At 38.7% G+C, this 25,696-nt stretch overlaps 1 protein-coding gene across 3 annotated transcripts in view; it reads left to right on the forward strand.

The window, feature by feature from the left end:
* The window catches only part of ATP8A2 (ATPase phospholipid transporting 8A2), a 319,087-nt gene that overhangs the window by 160,953 nt on the left and 132,438 nt on the right, over positions 1-25,696 (forward strand). For all 3 annotated transcript variants that reach the window (XM_036404098.2, XM_054518567.1, XM_054518566.1), the window contains exons 26-27: positions 9,982-10,165; positions 14,238-14,348. In XM_036404098.2, coding sequence (XP_036259991.1) covers positions 9,982-10,165; positions 14,238-14,348 — 295 coding nt within the window. The remainder of the gene's footprint in view (positions 1-9,981; positions 10,166-14,237; positions 14,349-25,696) is intronic.

Here is a 25,696-nt window from a genome sequence, read left to right on the forward strand (position 1 = left end):
TGTATTTAGTCTGAGGTTAGAGGTTAATGTCAAGTTCCTTCTTCAGGTTGTGTTTGGGCGTAGTGAGAATGCTGTGAATGTTCTGCTGTAAGTTAATGCCTAACCTGTCTTTGTACAGAGCACAGATTTAATAGTTGACCAAAAGTGAGCTAATCCTAGTCAGACTTTCAGTGGTCAATGGTGTTCCTATATCAAAGTGGTCTGATTTTTTTTTTTTTTTTTTTTTGTAAATGCCCTGCTCCAGATTGTATCTGTCTTGTCTGTTCCAGGAGCATATAATTCAGAGATGCTAGGCTTTTGAACTATAACATGTCATTGAAAGTTGATCATTTATATGCATTTTTATAGTGAATTCCAGGAAACATTTCATAGAGAGGGAGAAAAATCATGCAGAGTTACTAGAATTCAGAAGGAAGAAAAAAAATTGTCAGTGCTTGTAGAGCTACTGAAATAGCAAACTCACTCAAATCTACTGGCTACGTATCCCTTCATCTTCCTTCCATGTCAGTGTTTGTAGTTTGTTTCTTACGTATTTGATCCTGAAAGCAGCAGTAGTTTACAACAGTAATGATGTCCAAAGCTGCTTTATTTTATATTTCTGAGCTGTAGTTGAGTGGAGGAGCACAGCACCCATCAGGCTTCTGAGAGGAGGTTCCCAGGAGATGAAGCTCATTCTCTTCTCACAGGTGGTAAGTGACAGGACATGAGAAAGTGGCCTTGAGCTGCACAAGGAAGTTTAGATTGGACATTAGGAAAAAAAAAAATCACTGAAACTGTGGCCAGGCATTGGAAGAGGCTGCCCAGGGAAGTGGTTGAGTTACATCCCTCGAAGTATTTAGAAGATGTGCAGGTGTGGCACTTTGGGACATGGTTTAGTGGTGGACTTGGCAGTGTTGGGCTAATGGTTGGACTTGATCTTGGATGTCTTTTCCAACTTCAATGATTCTATGATTCCATGATGGCCATGTATGTGGTGTGACTGATGCTCTCACAGTATTGCTGCTTTGTTTCTAGAGGTGGGGGCTCACCCTGGCTCTTCCAAATAATCTTTTGGCTTCACCACAGGTAGAGGCTCACTAAATGGGCTGATGCGTTTATTGATTGATATAGTGTTAATCATCACTTAATTTCATCATGTGTTGCAAAATTTTGTAAACAGCTCTGCTATGTGAAATACATGGCTGCTGGCTCTGTGTGCATATCCTCAAGGTTATAAAAAGACTAATCTGTATGTTTTGCAGACTGAGATTTTTTTGCTCTGTCATTAGAAAAAGAATGGTTTCTGTGTTGCGTGAGAACTGCTCAGGCTGATTAGCATGGAAATGAATGTATGTGCCTTAATCAGCTTGGGGTGAGGGAAGCTCAAAATTAATTTAATATATTGGCTTAATTTTAAAAACATATAGCTGCTACCACTAGTGACCATTATAGTTTAAAATGCAAAATAGTCTTTCATTCGACACGGTGTTTATGCCAACTCATCACTTTTCAAATAATTTGTTTTCCAAACTAGATTTTCTGTATTTAATCTTTGTCCCATAAAGCAGACTGGGGGAAGGGCAATCAAGACAGAAACATGCAGGGAGGGATATCAAAGAGGAAGAAGATGCTGACTTGAAACTTAACCCTGTGTTCCCTGGAACACTGTGTTTATGTTACACTGCTTAATACCTCGAATCCAACTCATAAAGAGATTATTTCCTAGCCCTTATCCTCTGAAGATCATTTCAGTGGCAACTGTGAAAGGCAAATGAGTTATTGAAGTATGAAATGCAAGTGAGAAATTCTCTAGTGAAACATATGTTAAAAAAACCCCACCTCATATAATTAACAAAACCTTTTTTTTTTTTTGGTGGTAAAAAGATACTAAAATAATTTGTGTTTTTCCTGTTCAGAAGACTGTGTAGTTCAGGGCCTTTATAACTACAAAGAGAGCTTTACATTAAGGCATATCTAATCTATCTAGAGTGATGCAGAAGGAACTGCTTTGGTAACCATTAAATTTAAAAAATTGCCCCATGTCCTGTGAGCATGTAGAAGTGCACATGTATTTTGACTTACATCCCTGCTGGGCATCAAAAATACCCTCCTCTGGATAACCTGAAATTTAGAGGTAATATATGTTGCTCAGAAAGTCAAGTGTGCAACTGGCACACCAGTGGTACTGAAAAATTAAAGGAAGATTTTTTTTGTATTTATTTTAAGATGAAATGAGACTCCTGATGATAGGTTAAATAGGATGTTAAACTCTTTAAAATTAAAAAACCAGACTTTAACCAGTCTGATAAATTTGGATGAGTCAAGCAGTTTGAAGGACTGTCTGCTCAGGAAAAAACTTAAGTATGGACAAGTGAGACTGCAAATGAAGTGACAAAGGATGATGAAGCTGAGGTTGTTCTTACAGAAACCAGTAGAGGTTTGGTAATGCTTCTGGTTGCCTGTTCAAAAGGGGTGGGACTACAGACCAGTATTAGCAAGAGCTAATTAGAGCTGGGAGCAGAGTCAGGAAGTGAGGATTTTAGAAGAAGGGGAGGTGTGTCAGTTCAGCATGTCAGGAGGGAAGCAGGCAGTCTACCTTAGCAGAAAACAGGAGAGCAAAAGCCTGTGCACTTGATTAATTTAAAGGTATTTAGACCTGCTATAATGTAAAAGAAGGGCTTCATCCTGTGAAATTTTATGACTTTTTCATGTGAACCACTTACGTTCAGCTCCCTTTACCTTGATTGAAAGAAAGCAGCAGTTTTGAGAGGAGATGAACTACAACCTTAAAAGTACACGTCTAAAGCCAGATGAATTGCACTCTAGAAATGCCTGTTTCTCTCTGACTATAAAAGGAGTGTGGTGTGATTAGTGCAGATAGGGATGTCTCCATTGAAGACACTTGTGTGTAGTTGGATGAATTGGATGAATTCCTTTGGTGCTTTCTCGGAACATTAAATTATCCCATCAGTTCACTCAGTGCTGACTCCAAAAACGTAAGTACTGCACCACAGCCAGTCCTGTGAATGTTGTCAGCAGGGGAAGGAAGTTCAGAGAAATTGCAAAATGTAAAGCATTCAATGCAAAGCACATTTTGAGTCAACATGATGAGTGTTTTTCTTCACTTTATATATGAAAGATTATCCAAGATATCTCAGGGCATCATGGCTGCAACTTAGGCCTAATCCTTGTTTGGATGACACGTGCTTGAAATCTGGAGGCTGTTGTGTGTCAGGAGAAAATCAGCTGCATAATTAAGAACTCCTGAACATAATGTAATTGTAATGTTCCTTCTTTTCCGAGCATTACTTTTAGTGGTGTGTTAATTTATCTTGCTTTTTTGCTGGGAGCCAATGCATACACTTTTGACAATGTTATTCATAGCTCTCAGCTTTATGGGCTCTCTCATCTGCCTTTTCTGCAGATGAGGTCACTGAGCTTTTTTGAAGTACTAGTGTATTTTATGATAGAACAGGGTAAAATCATGTTCACTGCAGTAAAGGTAAACTCTTAAGGGCCTTTTGTGTTGCATTAACAAGGCATTTCAAGGAAGTAGGATATCAATTTCATGTTTCATGTTAAAGACATTAATGTCTTTGTGTTTATGCCTGTTATGGCATGGAAGCAGAAAAAGGTAATACTTGAAACAGCTTCCTTCCTTGCCTTACTCTTTTCACAAATGAAAATTAAAAAAATTAAAAGCATGGGTTAGAGTGTCTTCAGAGTATTTTGTATCAAATTGAGAGTGTGGAATGTATGCAACCCACAAGATAAATGCTCCAGTCTCCTTGTGTTTGTAGAAGGGACCCACAAAAAAAATCCCCAGAAAACCCAACATGTGGCAAAATACAGGAGATGGCTGATAATCGGTATCAAACTGTGCCTTGCACAGGTGTGGAAGAGCTTGTGGGACTGCCTCTTTTCATGGCCTTGTAAGATTGTCTGGACATAAACTGATCTCTTAAAAATTACCTAATCTTTTTCTCTCTATATATATATATCTTACAAATAAAAGGACTCCAGTAGGATTTACTTACTTTATTTTTATTGATCATCTATATTTTTATGAACAACTGATAATCTCATTTGTTAGTTCTGTAGCAGAACCCTGTCTTTATTTGGTCCTTTAGACTCAAATGCAATAAATAAAACTAATTATTTTCTGAAATACTGCACTTTTATTTCCCATCTGGGCTTATACTTTGAAGCATCTGCAGTGACACAGCTGTAGTTTAAGGGCCTTGTGTGAGAATTATTATTTACAGTTGCCAGCAGTTGCTGTCATACATCTGTAACTGCAATAAATGCAGGTATGCATAGGGTCAGAATTAAGAAAGCTGTTTATCACTTCCTACTGACAGGATCTTACAGAGTGTAGCTGACTGGTGTGACACAGGGATGCTTGTGCTGATTGTGTCCTTCCTGTTGTATTTGTGACTGCATCCATCTTGATATATTAGATGGACTCTAGGGATAGCCTTGTAGATTGCACAAAGTGTGTGGTAAAGGAATTGATTGTTTAAAATCAGTTGAAGTACATTAAAAATATAAGTTCTGTTGCATTGCTTTGCTTGGTTAAAATGGATGGTTTCGTGTTTCTACTTTTGACGTTTTAAAAAAAGTTTGGTACCAAAATGAGTTTCTAAATAAAATGTTTGATATTGATTTTAAAATATCACCACTTCACAATATCACTGTTGGTTTGGTTTTTTTATTTTTTTTTGTAGTGGTTGGCATTTATGTGGGGTTTTTTTGTGAAACTTTTCACCAAATTATGACAGAATTTGTTAAATGCTCTGGTTGGCCCATAAAGTATTCCTGGTGAAAAAATTTGAACTGAAAGTTCAAAGACTTTATTTTATCTTAAAGTCTCTTAAAAAAATGAAGTAAGCCTGAACAAACCTCCCAGTGAAATGATGTGTGTAATTGTAGAATATCTCAAGTTTGAAAGGGCCTGTAAGTCCATCTCCCTGCTCCTTGCACCTAAGACAAGATCATACAAGTAGAACTCTTCTGAACAGACAAAACATATCAGGCAAGAATTTTGCTTGTAAAAATGTATTCAGGCTAAAGAAGCAAATGCAAGCTAAATATTTAAAGCCATTGAGACTGATCTGCAGAAGTCAGTGGGAAGCCACTGATATCCTCGTTGGAAACCATCTGTGTTACTGCTCTTTGCTGTGCCCTGTGCTGCTTTTTCATGAGCCTCCTAAAGTTCAAGAGGGACCTTAAAGTATTTACTGATAAAACAATGCAGTATGTTGTTACCTGAAAAATACTCACCCCCTGCTTCCTTCCACTGTTTCTTTATGAATTTAAGTAACCTACAGGTAATTAGGTCTGTAATAATTTGTGGCCTGTCTTGCTTCTACCCATCCCATTAGAGAGGAAGCAACGTGGTATGATGGCAGCAGTCATCTTCTTCAGGATGAAAAGCCCTTTCTGCCCTAATCTGTTAAAGATACTGATAAGGACTATGCAGGTTTGAGACTGACAAGAACCTTCTGTTTTCCATATTAGCTTTTGTTTTCTCGAGAGCAAGGCTACCAGAAGGAAGTTCCAGAGGTGGGCAAGGAGCAGCTCTGCTGCATGACTGGCACTTAACTTCATATATCCCTGCCATCCTCCATGGACACTTTGTATTGCACAACCAGATACTGAATGATAGGCACTTGATAAAGGTGAAGTCTTGACCTTAGGCTCTCTTGTAGCCTGTGTAGGCTAAATTCAGATTGTCAGGGGAAGAGTTTGAGTAAGAATCTGAAGAGCTGATCTTATCAGATTGTAGCCATTGCTACAGTTTCGGTACTTGAAACCTGACTTCTTGTTTTCCTCAAGTATGTGTGAAGGAGCAAATCAATCTTTTGTCAGACATTTTTGAGCAGAGGCAATAAAAATAAATTCTGTAAAAATGAAAATGTTTTAGTGAACTCTTGAGTGGCACTCAAAGAACCTTTATAAGAAGCACTGCTGTCTGATCAGAGAATGAATACAAAAGTAAGCAGAAGATTTTTATGCAACTGATGCTTTATTCATATCTTAATTCTTATTTGGATGTATATCCGGGCAAGGCTTACATCCTGATACTGTTGCAGTGAGCTCTGCAGTGAAAGCCAGGATCTTCCATCAAATGATACATACCAATTCTGTTACTACAGATTTTTTTTTCAAAGAAGTTAGTTTTTTCCTTGTGCTTTTTCCTTTGAACTCATGCATTTATCCATAATCTTTGTGAACTTGGCCATACCTGGGGGAGCTGCAGTTTAATAGTATCCTGTGCTATAATCTTCATTTCTTCCTGTAGGCAGCTTATCAAATGTGCAGAATTGTACCAAAGCTCTGATATCTGGCTAAGGGGATTAATGTCACCCAATGCAGTATGTTGGTACCAAACAGATTACAAGGAGCAAAAGAGGTTTGGAGGCTGAGTCAGTGACTTGGAGGAGGAGAGGTGTAAAACCCCTCAGGAAATCAGTAATCATCTCAATTTGCAGTTTTTGTAGCTAATGTACTGTGTGCAACAAAATGTGTTCTCTGAGTTGTGGGCTGTACTTGCTGTTCAAGTGTCAGAGAGGATGCATGTTATAGAGCATGTTATCTTCTCTTAGATTTCATCTTCTTAAACCAAGTCCATAAATATTTGTGGTGTTTAAAATGAGTGTGTAGCATTTCTGGTAGTTCGTTTAACCTTAGTAAGCATATGGGGATGTTAAACATTAACTGAGTGCTACATAACTGTGGATATAATTAACCTCATTTGGTCAAGACAGTAAAAGCATGCTCTATGTACATTATGTAGCTGATAAATGCACTTTTATAGACACATTCCCTTGATTTGCCAAATAATGGGTCACTAATCTGAAACCACATCTACACTGTAGGCACAGAAGTGAACACAGGCTGCATTAGCTTGCTTGACATGTCCCAGCTAAACTGCACTAGAACAAGCTTGAGCATCTCTGCCACATTCTGGTCATGTCTGAAGTGTCTGTAGACAAGCTGCTAGTTTAAACTACAGAGTCAGAGATGCTGTTCACATTTTGTCTTTTTAGCTTCTCTTGCTCTTTTAAGCATATTTGAAAAGAGGGTGCTTCTTCAATATTTCTATCACTAGGTAACTGAAAAGTAATTGAACATAAGTTGAAATTATAAGACAAGTGTATGTCTGGGAAGGCTGTTAGAAGATATGTGCATGACTTTGCTGTGAAGAAATAATTGCATGAGAGGACTGCCGAAAGTATATGGTCCTGTGTACTGAAGGTGCCCCTGGGGCTGGTAATGAAGGTCTGTGCACTTATCAATCCAAACCTGCCACAGCTGGCCCCAAGTCCCTCTGGAGTTTCCATTTTATGGCTTGACATCCCTTTGACTCCTTGCTCTGTGCTTGAGTATTTTATTATGTGAGTACTGGGGCAGAGGGAGGACTGTGTGTGCATGTATGAGAGAAAAGTTAAAAATTGGTGTAGATGATTCTCAGAGCTGATTTATAATGAAAAACGCAATAGCTTTTGTGCTCCATAGGTGGTTGGTGTGTTGGGGTTTTGTGTTGGCACTGTAGAGGCCCAGTTAAATACCAAGTGCTGTTTTCACTGCCAGGTAGTGGAGTGCTTAATAGATCTATCCAATGGTATTAGTAAATTTTATGGTTTTGTCAACTTTTTCCTGTATTTGGCTTTTAGGAACAGGACAGCTGCTAGACTTCTCAGGTGGTTTACTTCACATATGAAGCTTGAGTTTAGCAAGTTTCTTTTTCCCCAAATTATTCATCAAGTTATTTTAAGAGTGATTTACTAATAAAACACCTATTTAGGTATTTACTAAACAAAACCAAGGCCATAAAGCATAATGGTGAACAAGATAACTCTGCCTTTTTTTTTTGATCAGCAGTGATCCAGATGGATGTATTAAATGGCCATTTAAGTTGCTCTCACAGGTTGTAAACTCTGGAAAAAAAAGCCAAGTAAAAATCCTCTGTCTCCCCTATTCCCAAAGCTCCCTCTTCTCCTCGTATTTTAATAGTAAAGCTTTTAGCTATCAATTACTTTTTTTTTGAGTGATATGTGGCTGACTTGAGATGTGGAAAAGTTTTGTCTAAAGCTTTATTTAAGGAAATACCAAATAATTTGGAACTTTAACTAAAACTGATGGGGAAAGGAATTAGGGTTGTTTGTACAGATGGGGTTAGAATGGAAATATTTAATCTACATGTAGGTATTTCCAAAATACCTCATATGATTTGGTAACCTGATCTACCTTTTCCACGATTTTCCATGACAAAAGGGCATTTTGGGTGTCTTATCCAATTTAGAAACCTAGTCCTGAGTATTTTTCTGGTCTTGCCTGATTTAGACTAGATCAACTCTGAATTCTGTGAATTTTTATTTACTTGAAACTGATATAAAATGAGAGAAGAATCAAGTTAAAGTAACTGCCAATAAATCTGATAAGGATATTAAGATATAATGGAGTCAGTCTTTTGTTTTGGAGTTGGAATTGAGTAACATCTTTTCTGAGGTCAGAGTTGCATACACAAGACGTATGTGAGATCAGGAAGCGGCCTTTGTGCTTTCTGATCTGGCCTGCATAGTCTGAGATTGGAAAGATGGCCTGGAAAATAGGGAGGTCAGCTGGAGGAGGGAAGAGCATCATTAAGGTTGGGAAAGTCCTTCAGGATAATTATAACTGACAAGTCCACCACTAAACTTCAGTGCTGCATCTACATGACTTTTAAATACCGCTGGGGATTGTGACTCCATCACTTCCCTGGGCAGCCTGTTTCAATACTGGTCAACCTTTTCTCTTAATTTTTTCCTCATATCCAATCTAAACCTCCCTTGGCACAACTTGAAGCCCTTTCCTCTTGTTCTTACCATCTTTTACCTGGGGCAAGACATCCCTCCTTCAGTACCATCTCCTTTGTGGTGGTTGTAGAGGGTCATTAGGTATGTACCCCTGCCTTCTTCTCCAGGCTGAGCAATCAGAGCTCCCCCAGCTGCTCCTCATAAGAGTTGTGCTCCAGACCCTTCTCCAGCTCCATTGCCCTTCCCTGGACATGCTCCAGCACCTCACTTGTTTTTTCCTGAATTGAGGGACCCAAAACTGAACTCAAGGTGTGGCCTCATCAGTACCAAGTACAGGGGGACGGTCACTGCCCTGCTCCTGCTGGCCACACCCTGGCTGATCCAGGCCAGGATGCCATCGGCCTTCTTGGCTGCCTGGGGACACACTGGATCGTGTTCAGCTGCCGTTGACCAGCACCCCCAGGTCCTTTTCTGCCAGGCAGTTTCTCTGCCAGTAATGCTGCCTGGAGTTTTTGTGACCTCAGTGCGGGATCCAACACTTGACCTTCCTGAACTTCATACAACTGCCCTTGGTCCATCAGTCCAGCCTGTCCAATCCCTCTGCAGGGCCTTCCTGCCTTTCAGCTGATCAATATTCTCACCCAACTTGGTGTCATCTGCAAACTGACTTAGACTATACCCAATCCTCTCATTGAGCTCATTGATAAAGATGTTAAACAGAGATGGTTTAATAATAAAGTAAGCCTGCAATATCTTTTGCAAACCATTGAAAGTGTCTCTGAATATATTTGTGGTCTTTCTCCTTCTGGATGGTGATGACAGGAGGCAGGGAAGCCTGCACTTCTAATCTGTAAACTGTCATAGTTGAAGAGAAAACTCACTTCAATGTTCCCAATATAACATCACCGGTGTTATGCCAGTTAGCAGGGGCTGGGTAAGGAAAGCAAAGCTTTGAAAGCTTTCATAGAGATTTGGTCTCTTTTGCATGAACTATCAGCAATTAGGTAAATGTGAAACTATTTTTAAAGCTACTTTTTTCTTCTGAAATAGTTTGGGACGGGTTCTGAAGCTCAGTTGTTGAATAAAGGAACTTTCCAGCAACTGCTTTTGATTACTTCTAAATGTAGGTTACAGCTGTCCTTTTGGAAAAGGCACACAGCTCAGCATGTGAGAAACTGACACCTTTTTCTCTCCTTTTCAGAGTATCTCCTCTACAGAAGTCCGAAATAGTAGACATGGTCAAGAAACACGTCAATGCCATAACACTTGCCATTGGGGATGGTGCCAATGACGTAGGAATGATCCAGACAGCTCACGTTGGAGTGGGGATCAGTGGCAATGAGGGCATGCAGGCAACCAATTGCTCGGATTATGCCATTGCACAGGTCAGATGCAAGAATGAACAACTGCCATATCATCTTTGGGAAATGTACTGTGCAGCCATGTAGTGTTTGATTGGCTTCTTCTAAGCTAGAAGCATCTCTGATTGTTTCTTTTTCCAGGCAGCTGTCTAGAACATATTTTGGATATATTTTTGGGTATTTGTTTTGATTTTGTATTCTTCAGGGCAAAGCCCCAATTCTCTTCAAACTTTTTGTTTCCTCCTGACAACTGTGCAATATCTTGGTTCTTCAGTAATCAGGGGGAAGCAATTTCTGGAATGCTTGTGTTAATATGCTTTAGTACTGACCTGTCTTGGTGCAAACTCTTCTCTTACTATGAGTAGGTACTATAACCAGGCATGTGAGAATTTGGCTGTTTGGCAGTTCTTAATTTGAGGTGTCTCCTCTATCTTTATTTCCCCTTGCCCCCTGTGTTGCATCCAAGATAACAGTTCTAGAGAGCTGGCCAGCATTTTCATTTTACACATGTTATTTTGAACATTATTTGAGTGCTCCTAAACTAGTTTATCAAATTCAGAACTGATTTCTGCAGCTAAAAAGAGGAGTTAAAAGCCTTTTTTGGTTTGTTTTGCTGAAAAAAAACACAATTTAGAATCAAGATTTTGAAAGAAAAATCAGAAAGGAAGAAGATGCTTCAGTTGCTGGATATCCTCTGAATACTCTTTAGACCTGAGATGCTCTATGTGTTTGAGGCTGATGCAGGGCAAAACCAGATCGAGCTGACAGGAAGAGGAGACAATCCCTCGTCTCCTCAGTGGCCAGATTGTCAGCTGATGTTCCCTTCTGACAGGGTGTAGTCAGATTTGTTCTACCAAATGACGTGAAATATTTCCATCTTTTGATAGCTCCCAGTAGGAGGTGAGGTTTTGAAAAGGCAGGGATAATGCTGCTGTATGCACAGATAACTGTTCATTGTGGTAACCCTGCTGAGAAGCTAAGTGTCAGTCTTGTTTGCTGCTCTGTTGTTACCTCTGATGAAGAACACTGAAGAACCTGAAGTTTCAGGTTTGAATAACTGAGACCTTTCACAAAATCTATCTTGAGAATTTTAGGCAGTTTTACCAAGTTTTTCTGTCATGAGCAGTAGCATATTCCAAATATATACCAGTATAGGAACTTCCATAGCCATTGTCTCTGGTATCTCGTAATGAGTTTTGCATTTTTAATTTCAGTGGATTATATACAGCTTCTGCTGTATAACTTAATGGAATACTCTTTACCTGGACTTCCTCAGATCATTTATTACTTCTGCTTTGCTAACTAAGCATAAGCAGCAAGGGTTTTGTCTGTAGAAGGCCCTATATATGTTATTTCTTTTGTGTCATAGTAATGCTAAATCTGTGGAAGTAATTCCATGTTCACATGTTGCTTTTGCACTAAAAGAACCCCTGTATTCCAGTTTAGTGTTAGAACACGGAAGCTGCTCTTCGTTTAAATTCCAGTCAGCAAGTTGCTGACAATAACGATGAATCTTTTTCATTCAATATGAAATAAAAGCTGGTGACACCAGCACAGAGTTGCAGCATTCAAAAATTAGTGAAACACCGTGGAACTGGTGTTTTTTTTTGGTGATTGTGTAGAAGAATCTGTACTGATTAAATCAGAAAACATATTAAAAAATCCCTGTAGTAGAGGAGACTAATACTGTGTGGTAGTATGTGCTTAAAAAAAAAAAAAGTAAATTAGTGTTCAAAAGAAAAACTTGATCTCCGTGGAGTATATTTCTTTCAGCAAAGACATGGAACTCCCACTAAAACATTACTGTATGTGCATGCCTTGAAGGCAGAGTATGTTCTTATTGAGTAATTTAAGACGACCACTGTAATGTAGCATCTCATGTTCAAATGCTATTTCAAATGCAGTGCTGCCAGAAGTAGGCACTTGGAGAAGAGAGAGTCTCTATATAGGCTCATTTGGGATTCCAGGGAGAATCAAAGCATAAACCAAACAAAAATAAAAACCAGCTTGTGTCTGACTCCACTTGAAATAGCTTCCACAGGTGCAAGGAGCATCTGTTTGAATCATCCTTTTCCCTTGAAATGATATTGCACCAGTGACCTCTATTTAGAGAATTCCCAAATCAAATGACCTAACTAGTTAGAGAGACAGTAGTAGACTTTAATAACTTTTTTTTTCTCAGTAAATAGCTTTATCATCTTAATCCAGAGAACATCTGGTGTCTAGGGACTATTTCCTTTTCTTAATTAAGGAAGCTTTTTTCTTCAACACATTTCTTGTTTTAGTTTTCTTCTTTGGAAAAATTAGCTTGTTTTGTGGATGCCTTTTCACTGTCTTAAAACTCCCAACATGCCATCACCTCATCCTTTAGTCAAGACAGATTCTAGAAGATAATCTCTGTATAAAAGAAGTTATGCTAGGGTTGATACAGAGACGACTGTAAAAACTCACACACTGTTTCACAGGTATGCTGACCAGATGGTGATAATGTTTCCTGCTGATTTAAAATGCTGTAAATACAGGAGCAGCCAAACAAGGACAATGTCTTGGTGGAGCCCCTGTCTGCACTGCTCTGTGCCAGTAGCTGTGCATCAAAGCAGATTTAGTTCTTTGCCATGTCTTAATGGGACTCTTCACTGGTGTGAGCAGGCTCTCTGTGTTCTTTAGGCTCTGAGTATCTTCCTTGCTATGCTCTGTAGTGCACTCATTTTCATGAGAGCACAGACAAGAGCAACCAATGGTTGAATTTTTTGTTGCCTTGAGCTTTCAAGAAGACCACATCCAACATGGTTGTTAGATTCAGCAGAGAGGTTCTCAGGCTGTTTCTGACTATTGTCCACAGGAGCTCTGGGATGGTTTGTAAGGACATTGTGGCAAGTTTCCCATCGCCTTGGTGGTGTTTTGTTAGTGATTTTGATGAGGAAAGTTGTAGCTCTCCTGCAAATTAACTTGAGGCATTTAGGGGTCTAACAGGTCAGCTACTCCCTTGGGAGTGTCCCAGTTATAGCTCTAGCTCAAGTTAAGCAGAGAACAGTAAAGCCTGGTTCACTTATGTTTTCTCTCCTTCTCTGCTGGCATATCCTAACAAATCTGAGTTGCTGATGCATGGGAGAGAGGCTGTCCTTACAGGATTTGTGGTTCAGTGATTTCATTGCTGGAAAGCATGGGAGCAGAGCTGCCTCACAACAGCCTTAACTCTTTACTGTAGCTTTCAATTTCAGATAAATTTTGGTTAAAATAAATGATCTGGAATCTAAATTTAGAAGTCAGGGTTTTTCTGTCAAGTCATTTGCAGAAAAGGAAGCAAAGCAAATAATTACCTTAGTGTCCAAGGTCCCTTCAGGTACATACATGCTAAACAGTAAACACAGTCATCCCTTTGAGCTGTGGGCAAAAGAGGAATGCTGCAGGTCATAAGAAGGTTCGCTAACAAAGCCAAGACAAGAAAATTATGTATTTCCCAGTAGTCTGGATTACAACACTGACTCCATAAAAGTCCATTTTCAGAAGTTAAGAATTTGAGCTCCATCTGGGAGCTCAAACTAGCATTAAAAGGTATGCAATCATACAAGATTAGTTTACTTACCCTTTTTGGCAAATGCACCTTGCTGTATACAATATTTTATATAACACAGAATCACATGTATTTTGGGGGCAGAAATGTTAATATCTATTCTCTATAAATGCATCTATTTTTCCACTTTCGTTCCCCTCTTGTGTATTTTGTATCAGCTCAAGACAATTTTGTTTATTAGGTTGTTCATTTTACAGAGGGAAAGGAGATACTGAACCTTGTAAGCCCTCAAACATTGATTTTACCATCAGAATGGTAATAACAATTGAAGACTTTTTGCCATTTAAAACCACTTTTTAGAACCTTCAGAAGTTTTGCTACAGAAAAGATTTTAGCTTTCAGTATTTTAAGAATTGGTTTTTGCGTATATCTTCAGTTTAGTTGTTTAAATACTGCACTTCAACTGCTTCCAGGGCTGATTTGAGGATTTTTCTTTTTCATTGAGGACATGTGTTTACTTTCAACCTTTTTTTTTTTTTAGCAATTCTTCATATATGTAAATACTTCTTTTCTGTCTTTCAGTTTTCCTACTTGGAGAAGCTATTGTTGGTCCACGGTGCTTGGAGTTACAATCGAGTTACCAAATGCATACTGTACTGCTTCTACAAAAATGTGGTTTTGTATATTATTGAGGTAAGAGAAACTAAATGGATGGGTCTTACTGGTGCTCATTCCTTATTCCTTATATCATCTCTTGTAACTAGAAAAGCTCACCCAAATGGATTGAGCAAGAAGGACTGCCATTTTTTTTTCCATGTTTAACCATTTAAAATTCTGTTTTCATCCTCAAATCACTTTGCTTTGAATGTTTATAAAGGAAGACCAAGGTTTTCAGTACTGCGAAGCTTTGAATATGAGATATCAGAGGCAAAGTTCATTCCTTCTGTGCAAACACTCTTATTGAAAGTATCTTTGTATTCATGGAAATATTTCAATTAGTGCTTGTATTTATAAAAACGGGAATTTGGTAGCTAAATTTAAATCAAAAATTCATTTAATAGGCAAATAATAAACTATTCAAAACTGTAGCCTTACCTTCCAATTTACCAAGACCACAGATTAGCTGGAACTAAAATTAGTTTGCTTTGTTTCTTGAAAAGAGATGACATAATTTTGCAAATGACATTCATTTACAAAATGAATCATGTTATTTGATTTGATAATTAAAATATAACTGTATTTTGAAAATAATTTGCTGGAAGGTATCAAGTACTGAAACTGGTTTATAGAGGGCTGAATACTGTTACTACCATTCCATTTCAGCATGCTTAAGATAGGAGTGTAGTTCTCATGCTGCAGAATATCATCTTGAATTCAGGATGTATCAGGAAGGGGTTTTTACGTGTTGTTGCCTAGCTAGAAATACTCAAGGAACTTGGAGTCAGTGGTTTGATCAGTTGAGTATCAAGTGATCACTTGCTACAGCAATTTCCACAGTGTTGATCAGTTTTATTATTATATGTGCATATAGGTTAGATTTTCTATTTCTTTGTACAGTTGAGCAGCCATGAATGAGGTTAACAGAAAATTGCAATATTTATAATTAGGCAGGTAATTATATCAATTAGAGCAGATAGTGGGTGAGTAATATTTTGCAATTCAGTAAGTCATATAATGATCAGTGTGGTCAGTATTCCTGACTCCATCAGGGTTTGATCATTTTCTTTGTATGATGTTTGAGAACAAATATTGTCCACTAACTTGTTATACTTCTCTAGTGCTATTTCTGAATTAGCTGTTATCTGTTAAAATTTCAACACTTAATAGTCTACTGCAAGGAGTTATCCTATACATCATGTTTTTAGTAAAGGTTTTTACATGCTGTTGGAGAGAATAACAATATTTGTGCAAAGAAAATATAAATAACTTTAAAAAGAGCTCTTCTATTTTATTTCTTACTGAGCATAGCTGGCTGTTGCTGGGGTTTTGCCTGAACTTTTCAGAAAATGCTTAGTAGCTTCATGATCTTCTGCTAGATTTTTTTCTCTATTTGAAAATTAGTTTTGGAAGTCCTGTTTCTAGCTTATTATAGCACCATGTGTCTTTTTTTTCTTTTAACATAGTCTGACAAGTAAATTAAGTTCTGCATCAAATGTTGTATGGCAAAACTGTGCCTTCCCTTATAAGCAACTGTGCAAGGAGTTGAATACAGGAGTTCTCTGGGACTTCCATCCTGAGGTAGCTCAATTATTTTACCCTAGGGTAGAATTTTATTCACCAGATATCTCTACATGATATATAAAATCCAAGTCTGCTCTGAGAATATGAGGTCAGAGGTTTTCTCCACTGTCTTAGGCCATGTTCAGTTCTTTCTGCATGCTGTCCTGAGCCAAATGAGCTTTTATGTCTCCTCATATCCATGACTTAGGAGGAGTCAGTTTCACCAACACCTGAGCACTGGAAAATGTCTTACAAGATGCAGCTCTGCACCTTGGTTACCTCTCTGTGCTTGTGCTGCATAGTAGTTGGGAGCAAGTTTAAGGCTTTAAGGGAGATGAAGTGACAGACATTGTTGTCCTGCAGCAATGGGAATAGTTCAATTTGGTTTTCCTTGGTGAGTTCCTTTTACTAGCAGCCTTAAGGAACTTCCCCTCCAAAACTGTGTAAACTAGCCAAATTGCCTGGAAACCCAAGAGACACCAAGAGTTTTGGTATCCTAGGGATACAGGGTAGAGAGAAGAGATCTTTAATTCCCTCCTTAGCTTTACACAAAGCAAGAGAGGTTGTTTTGTGTATGTACTGTGAGGCTTGGCAGTGTTGATCAGTTTGTGGTATGAAATGATGCTCATGAAAGAGATGCTCCACGAGGGAATAAATCCTTCAACTTGAGAGACTGGTAGTTAAATGCCTGGCACTTCTGCACTGTTGCTTATGTCTATGGTGTGTTCCTGATTGTTTCCTGGTGTTCTGGACAAGTTTAATATTTACCCATACTTTCTGCTTGGATATGTGGTGTATGGGGAATATCCTTTTAGCATTGTAATGAAACAGGGATTTGAACTTGAGCTACTTTGTAAGTATCTTCAGAAGGATTGTACTAAGTAAATATTTATACAGTTGAATGAAAAAGCACATCATGAATATGACTGCCAGTTCTACCTTTGTTACTGTATCTGTTTTATTTCAGTGGAGTTTTAACACCTGAGGAATAGATATAGTAAGCCTTATATAAATGGCTTTTGCAGCAGAGAGGCATTGAGGCTATCATAACTTTTATTCCCTGATACTTTGCAAATACCACGGGGAAGGAAAAGGTGGTAGTCCAGCTTGGCACACAGAACATCTGGACAGATCTTGGAGAGGCATGCAAGTTAAGCCATTAAGATTTAACTTAATTAAACAATGGTAAATGCTTGAGAAAAGCGTATTGCCATCTGTTTTTCTAGCATCCCAATGCTGGAATGCTAAAACTCCTCATACATTAGAAGTTCATCTTGATACCAGTTATGTACACTTAAGCCTGGAGGATCCAAAGTATTCATCCCTGAAACATTAAATTCACCAGCTTTTTCAGGTTCTAGGTTAAAATACGCAATTTGGGGTTTTGTGAAAAGTATACTTAGATAATTGTCATCATGGGCTTCACTCCTAGGAGGTGCTGTGGGGTTAAGGCTGGTGCTTACCTTTCTGCAATGGCTGATTCTTTGTGGAGAGACAGGGGCCCAGGAACTGTTTTCGGCTGCTTTGATGATTAAAATGTGTGCCTGTATTGAGATAGTTCCATGCAGCTAGAGAGGTGGTACAGCAGACAGGAGGCCTTGTGATTTAGTGATTGCAGGGGCAATGGAGCTGAGAGTGCATTTTCCCTCTCTTGAAAATGCCCTCCTAGTATTTTTCAAGAGGTGAATTTTAAGTCGTCAAAAGTTTAGTGAAATCTGAAAAGACTTTGTCTCGGCTTAACAACTGGAAACTCTTGTTCCTCTTCTTTCTCTAGCCTGGTCTCTCCTTTACCATTTCTTTATCACTGTCCTCCTGCCATTCTCTTGATTTCTCCCCTTAATTTTTGAAAATACAAAACTAAGTGAAGTATAACTAAAAAGCACAAAGAGAAGCAGATCCTGGAAATTCAAGTCCTTTTGGTGGGATTCTTAGCCCAATTCCTGAACCCCTGTATATCACTGTTGCCAAGGTGCTTCAGGGTATGAAGTTGAGATTCTCTTACTTATGGACTCACCTATCAAAAGAGGTGCAGAATCTAACCTTTCCATCCACAGAGCTGGTTGGCAGATTAATTGCTGCTTCTTGCCCATCCGTGACTATCCATGCTGGGTCTGTCCTAAGAGGAGCAGGGGAATCTGCTTGGAAAACTACCTAGATGACTGTAGGGATGAAATGCAAATATAAAGCCCTCTCTTTGATGCTCATTCCTGTATTTCCCATACCTGCATGTACTAGCAGTGTGCACTAAATCTGTTTCTAAGGAAAGCTAACCATTCAGCATCATCCTGAGGCAGAAGACCAGTGACAAGGTTTCAACTGTTAAAGATTTGACAAACAAGTAGCTAGGCATACTCAAAAAATACCATTTCATTCAATTACTTATGTAGCTGGCTTCAAACTGAGTAGTGAAACAGAAGATGTGTTTCACATCTGTTGAGCAGATACGTTTAACTGGAGATGATATAAAGTTGTCCTGTTGACATCAGAGCTTTGAAATATAGCTGATTTCAAATGTAAAAGAATACAGGAATGTTGCTTTCATGTCGTGCTTGGAGAAGTAGAAACACAGCAAGATCAAAGGTGGTATCAGAAATATCAGGTAAGAGTTCAAGGCCTTTGGGAATGGTTCTGTGGAAACAGTAGCATGGAAGATAGCTTTCAGGCCAACTCAGTGTGCAGGAAAAATGTGCTCAGTTCTTCACTGGAGAATGTGGTTTTTTGAAACATACTTAATATGAAGCACTTTTGTATTATATATTGCAGAATGAGTCAGGGGCGGGAATAGATGGCCCGGCCCCAGGGTCAAGTCTGGCAGTGTAGGGCCATGACAGAGAACTGAATGGCAATGGGGAAGGAGAGAGTATAATGTACATACCTTGGTTGCTGCATAATTTTAATTTCTACTTTAAGAATCCAGAGATAAATTGTAAGCCTAGATTAGAAAGCTGTTTCTTTGTTGCTGCTGAAAGGTAAGTCTAATATCTGAGCGGTGTTAAACAAACAAGATAAACATACTGAACAACAAACCACTAAGATCATAATTTTTATTCCAGAGCTGAATTTCCAAGTTTCAAAACCTCTGAGCAAACACAATACCTAGATAAACATGCTTTTAAACAAGAGGTGATTTTGTGAGTCAGCAAGGTCTGGTAATGAGAGCTGTTAAGTGCACTCTTAGTGGTCACCACTTCAGACGAGCTGATAGCTCAGGCTGCCAAAGCACACATGAAGTGTTGCAGCATGAGGCTTTGCATTTGTTTTTCCTGTTTTCTTGCTTTTCCATCAAACACAACAGGTATTTTAAAAAATATGGAAAGCAGGGATGGGAATTTCAACTCTTTTCTCCAAATGGTAGGCATAAATGAGTGTATATGTTATGGTACTAAAAATATACAGCTACAATGCTTCTGTGTGCTTATTCCTGATTTATATGATCTGACTTTTACCTATATCTCTGTGCTTTCTGTTTCCAATTGACTTTGCCGTTCTTAAGTTACAGCCAGGCAATAGAAAACCTTAAGCATAGGCATTTTTGCAGTGAGTTGAGGACTGAAGTGCTATAACTGTTGTCATATAAAGCAACTTCCTAAAAAATAAGAGCAGTCTTTTGCTGCAGTGTTAAATTAAGGATAAGAATATATGGTTGCAAAACTTTCTAACAAGGATAACAAGAATGAAGGTAGCTAGCTGTCTTGTCTTCTTATTCAAATTATTCAGTTGCCTGTTCAAATACTTCAAATGCCAGTAGGCATTTAATAATCATTACTTCTGTGCATATACTCAGTTGGTGTGGTAAGCTTAGCACAATGCTCCTATCATGATGAAGCAAAGGAGGAATGTGTGTGTGTGACTTTCATTTTGTATCATTTGGGAATCTAGATTTGGATTCTCATAAATGGATACATAGCCTGAATATGTAATTTACTCTTTGTAGATGGGTGCTTTCAGATGGACAAAAAGGTGGGATTCAGTGTCCTTAAGATTGGTATCAGGTTTAAATTCGGTGCCTGAGAGAAATGTCTGTAGTGTCCATGTAGATAACCTTTGTGGATGCTCTGAGCTCATGGAGAGCAGTATGGGACTGGCAGGTATGTCACAGGACCTGTGACAAACTTGTCTAAAGCAGCAGTACTGAGAGGTCTGCCTGAAGGTAACTGAATCCTATCCAGATGGAAATCTTTTTTGTTCTGTTATTATTTGTTTTTGAAACATGTAAAAGAAAAGAATTCCATACCTCCTAGCTTAGGTAATGTTAATCAGTTTAAAAAGTGCTGAATATTTATGGAGGGTATAGGACAGAACGTGGAAGACATGAAAAATGTAGGAATGAACACAGTGTGAGGAGCAAAGCATTTTATTTTGATAATTTGTGGAAAAAGAGGTCTTATATATGTGCTTATTTTTCTCTTGCACTGTCCGTCAGCCTTGTACACAGGTTTAACATGGAAAAGACCTAGGGCAACACAGAACACTATCCCCTTCCTGCCCACCAAAAAAGCTGATTGCAGGCTCCAATTCAAGAAAGTATTCTTTAGTAGCAATAGTTACAGGAAACAGATTCTACAAGGAGCCTGCCAAAGTTCCTACAATATTGTAAAATGCAGTTTTCCAACCTATCCATAATTTTCCAGATATCACTTTGCTTTTTGTTCCTAAAAATATATATGAATTCTTTACAGTACCTGGTTTATGTGCTGCTACTGACAATTTGTTCTGTTTTCACCCCTCTCTTGTCTGAAGAAATTCAGCATTGTGTATGGGTTGATCTCATCAACTTTAATCCATGATTGACTTCTTGTTTTTTGGCTTCCTAATTGAGCATGTTAATCCCAAAAGTTCCCAAGGAATTGGTCATGAAGATAAACCCATGCTAATTTTCCTTTCTTTTTGTAGTGTTATGCACTGCACAGTGAATCATTAGAGAGCAGTCCATCTTCCCAGAAAACCAAATTGGCCCAGCTACATAACCACTGGGTTTGATTTTTTCCCAAGAATGATGGAAACTATTAGCATTGCTCTGAATTTATGAGTACTGCCTTGATAACACCCTGCAGCTAACAGAACCTGTAATTTTTTAACATTCCAGATATTATAAATGATAAATCGGGTTCCTTTGCATGGTCTCAAAATCTCTAGATGAAATGCCTATGGGGTTCAGTACACATTGCAATAGAAGAGATCTACTCTGATATTTTATTGGACACAGAATATGTTGAGCGCCTGAATTAATTTGTTGTGTACATTTACATAAGAGGAATATGAATGGCACAGTGATTGTTCCCCCCCCTTGGTAAAATGTATGCTTAATTTGGTGTGAAAAATCTTAAATTCATAATCTGGTGGGTTTATACTAAAGCAATGATAATGTTGTTCTCTAAATTTGAGGCCATTCAATGTGAAACATTTAGCCAACTCCAGAACAGTGTGTTCTTCAAAGCCAGAATCCTTTAATCAGTAAACATTTTTTCACCTTAACTAACCAATAAAAATACAAGTTCATGTTTAGAAGAGAGATAGCCTAATATGAAGAAGCTTTTTCTAGGGAAGATAAACCTATATTGCAAGTTAGGAAAATCCAAGCCTAGGTTTTTTTCATCACAAAACCAGCTTTGAAATTCAAGAGTTCATTGTTGATCATTTCAGACCAACTTTCTTTCCAAAGGCTCAAAGTTCTCACATAAAATATAACTCCTCTTATGGCCTTGAGCATGGAATTGAAAAACATTGACTGCTCTGACTCAGTATTGGATAACTCATTGTTTTAATAAAAAATATTTTTCTATTAAAAAAAACTTTCATCTAGGCTAATTCAGTGCACATGACATTACTTGTTGATACAGAAAAGGCTAAATTTCAAATTTGTGTTGGTGTTGAAAGTGTAGATAAACCTTATAATGGAATTACTTGTGCTTAGCACTTGAATGCTGAGTTTAGCAATGCTGTTCTGCACTGAAGGCATGATTTTGAGGGAGTTTTTTTAAAAATCCAACACTACAGATGCATCAATGCATATATGGTAATACATCTATTCACAAGTATATCCTTTGGGTCTGTGCTGGTTTTCTTTCTGGCCTATACCCCATAAATGTACTTCCTTTTGTAGAGACATTCCTCATCAGCATGGGAGTAACTGAGAGCAAAGTAAGGTCCTGTGCATATTGTGCATGTGGAGCAGGGTTTTTTGTCTGTTTGTCTTCTTGCTAGATAAGCCATGGGTCTGTCATGCTGATGGTGTGAGACTTCTCCATTTCTACCTGTACCTCAGTGCTCTAAATAGCAATCTTCATACATTTCTACAGCAATTTACTTGCCTTTCATAGAATCATAGAATAAGCTGAGTTGGAAGGAACCCTCAGGGACCATCAAAGTCCAACTCCTGGCCCTGCATAGCACCATCCCCAGGAGAGTCACACCATGTGCCTGGGAGCATTGTCCAAACACTTTTTGAGCTCTGTCAGGCTGGTGCTGTGCTCACTTCGCTGGGGAGCCTGTGCTAGGGCCCAGCCGCCCTCTGGGTGAAGAATCTTTTCCTGATATCCAACCTACAAATCCCCTGGGACAGTTCCATGTCATTCCCTGGGGTCCCGTTGCTGGTCACCAGAGAGATCAGTGTTTTTGAGAATGCTAATACACAGAGCTTAGGAAGAAGGCTGAGGAGGACTTGCTCTGGTGCCAGTCCTCTGACTGACTGCTGACAGTTTGGAACAGTGAGTCTAAAACACTGAAACATTCTGTTTTGTGTTCAGTTTTATCATCTTGTAGCATTTTGCTCATACTTTGCCTCTTTGTTCTTGGCAAGTTAAGCAAAAAAGCTAATTTTACCTGTGCTCCAACAGCAGTCTCATTGGCAACTTTTCCTTTCTGATTGTTGATAAGGGCATTTTTCTGGCATCTTTGGAGGCACTGCTGGAGTATGTTTCTAAAGATCAGTTTTTCTAGGGAGTCCTTTTAGTACAGATGCATGCAACCAATGAATTAATAACTCCTGGTGTCTTAATACTACTTCATAGACAACTCCAAAATCCTTCTGAATGCTAGCTCAGGAGTGTAGGGTCACCAAATTTTTGGAATATAGAATTTCTTTCCAGTATATGTATCATGAACTGAGATGGTTCTGATTATTTTGAGGTTTCTTGGGTTTATATGCTCATGACCCAAAGAAGTTAGGGCAGAGAACAAATTTAACTGAATACAGATTCCATTTTTAAATGCTGCTAGCAAATAATTTTGCCATTTTACTTGGATGAGCACTAATGATAAAAATACCTCTATCCAGTTTCACTAATTAACCACTAGAGACTGTTTTATCTTGGGATGCATAAAAGGCATCTGTAACCTAGTTTAAACGCGTATGAAGGATTTAGAATAAAATAGATCTTAGTTTGTCAAAGAAAAAAAATCTAGAGTATGGCTTTGGAGTGTTTGTTTGCCCAAGTTCACGTTCTTGAATGAAGTTTTTTTTACTGTAGCAGGGTCAGAGGTAAAAGCTATACTATATCACCCATGATCAGTATGCAGAGTAAATCTGGAGCAGCACAGGTGGTGCTTTCAAATGTGCTTTTACAGCCTCTTCTCCTGTAAAACCAGTTCAGTGGTTTGGCTGTATTTTACCCAAGGGATATATGCCCAGTCAGGATAGAGAGCTCTGTCGCTAGGGACATTAAAAAAAGGTGTTGTCACTCAGTGCCCTTGGGAGTCTCCCTTCCAATGTGGGGATCCTGTGTCACTTAACTGAATAGGCATTAGGAGGCATTGGCCTATGTGACAGCCCACAGCAGGAGTGAAAGCTTTGAGTAACCTGCCCAAAACATGTTATCTTTCCCCTCTGTACTGAGATGTTGGGTCCTTAGCTGTGACTGTTGATATGCTTCTGGTTATTTCTGTGCTCTAGAGAGTAATTGCTTTTTGTAACTCCTTACACCTCCTCTATCTCTTTTCAACAAATTCATTTAGAACATGTTAAAATGCATTAGAAATAGCAAATTACACTATTTACTGATAATATTACTTTTGAGTTATCCACTTTTCTTTACCAAAGTGTCAAAAATTAGTCAGTTGTAGCTCCTGCCCCTGATACTCCATTGATAATTCATAATGTTGTTTTGTACTTCTCCTCTTCCTCACTATTTTGAACCTGATTCCTTTCGTGAGCTATTGCAATTTCAGTGTAACTGCTGTGAAATAAAGGCATCCTGGACCAGTGGGGTTTTTTGGGTTTTTTGAGCCAGGATTCACAGCCCACTGTAATGAGGTCCGTGTCAGACAAGGGAGAGAAGATTCAGAACTAATACTTGAAGACTGAGACAACCATCTTCTTAACACATGTTTGTGGGTATACTTAAATATGGAATATAAATGTCAGTAATCATGGGCTTAAGCTAAAACCCCAAAACTATACCCCAAAAGGCAGAGGGGCCCATTCTGTGGCAAAACAAGAGCTAAGCCTTCTTGATGCATGTTTGGGTGTATGTTACAATATTTCTGTTCCATCAAGACAAAGCTATGAAGAACCACTGGTGGCTTCCTGCTGTCAAAAGAGTAAAGAAGGTCAAAACTTGGTCTGCCAGCTTTTAAATGTGACAAGATTATTTTGCTTTCTTTCTTCTTGCTGGATTTCTTTCCTTAATTGCTTTTGCATGAATGCATTTGGAAAGGGGGGAGATGGAATATATTAGCCTTAGCTGTATCTAGCTTCTGCAGAGTTTCAGAAAAAGTATGTATTATGAACTGCATAAATACTGTATGTTAGAAAAAGAAATCCAATACTCATCCAACCCCAAATAATGCTATCTTTGTTAGTAATTGACAATGCAGATTGATTTTATTAGTGGTAACTGACTAAAATACATAGACAGCTCAATAGCAGCATAAGCTTAAACCTTCAGTAGGCAGTAACACCTGAACCTCTCAGCAGTATTTGTGATGATGGTTCCTGTCAAGTTCAATTTTGGTAGAAAAGTTAGTCTCCCTTTTCATTTTGCTAACAGTGTTTTGACCCTTTCTCCCTTTTGTTGCCAAGGAATGACAGGTGTCTGGAGCAGCAAAGCAATGTGACACTCAGCTTTGTGTCAACTCATATTCATTAGCTTTAAAAATGACATATGGGTTTGTACTACTTGGAAATGTGTTTATGCCCATTAGTATGTCCTGATTCATGGACAATATAGGGATAGACTGTTGAGTTGCTCCACTTTCTCCTGTTTTTCTTTTGTTTACTGTTGTTGTAAACAACCTGTGGCTTCTGTAGTGGCATTATTAGCCCTTGTTTGTCTGCTGCAGTCATTGTTGGTGGTGCCACACCGTGTTCTTGCAGTGGATCCAGCAGCTTTGTCCACTGGGAGCTTTGTGCAGTGCTCACCTCTTAAGGTGCCACTTCCCTTAGAAAGTCCCAGTCCCTCCTGCTGTGTCATGGATGTCGCTGTACCTGTCACAGGGCTCTGCTTTCACCATCACTTGAATCCACAACTGGGCTGTGCTTTAATCCAACATGAGCTCCACTGCCATTAAAAAGGGCAGTCTGGTCTTCATGTCTCCCTAGGGGCGTGTTCTTTCCTCTCTTCCTTGCCAAGGCATTGGTGTTTGCACAGCTGCAGGATGGGCTCTTTAAGGCTAGAATTCAGCCTATGACCTTCCTGATGTACACAGGAGCCCTTGGACAAGAGAGCTCAAAGGACCAGCTCTTCTGACAGAGGTATAGACTTTTGTCAAACTTTACATGTTATTTTAGTAAGCTGAGAGCCTTTGCTTATGTATAGATGCAGAAAACACAAAAAATTTGGAGAGGTGGTGCAAATGAAGGGCATGAATTGGTTTTCATTATA

Source organism: Molothrus ater, chromosome 2 (genome assembly GCF_012460135.2).
Source record: "Molothrus ater isolate BHLD 08-10-18 breed brown headed cowbird chromosome 2, BPBGC_Mater_1.1, whole genome shotgun sequence".
Classification (NCBI taxonomy): domain Eukaryota; kingdom Metazoa; phylum Chordata; class Aves; order Passeriformes; family Icteridae; genus Molothrus; species Molothrus ater.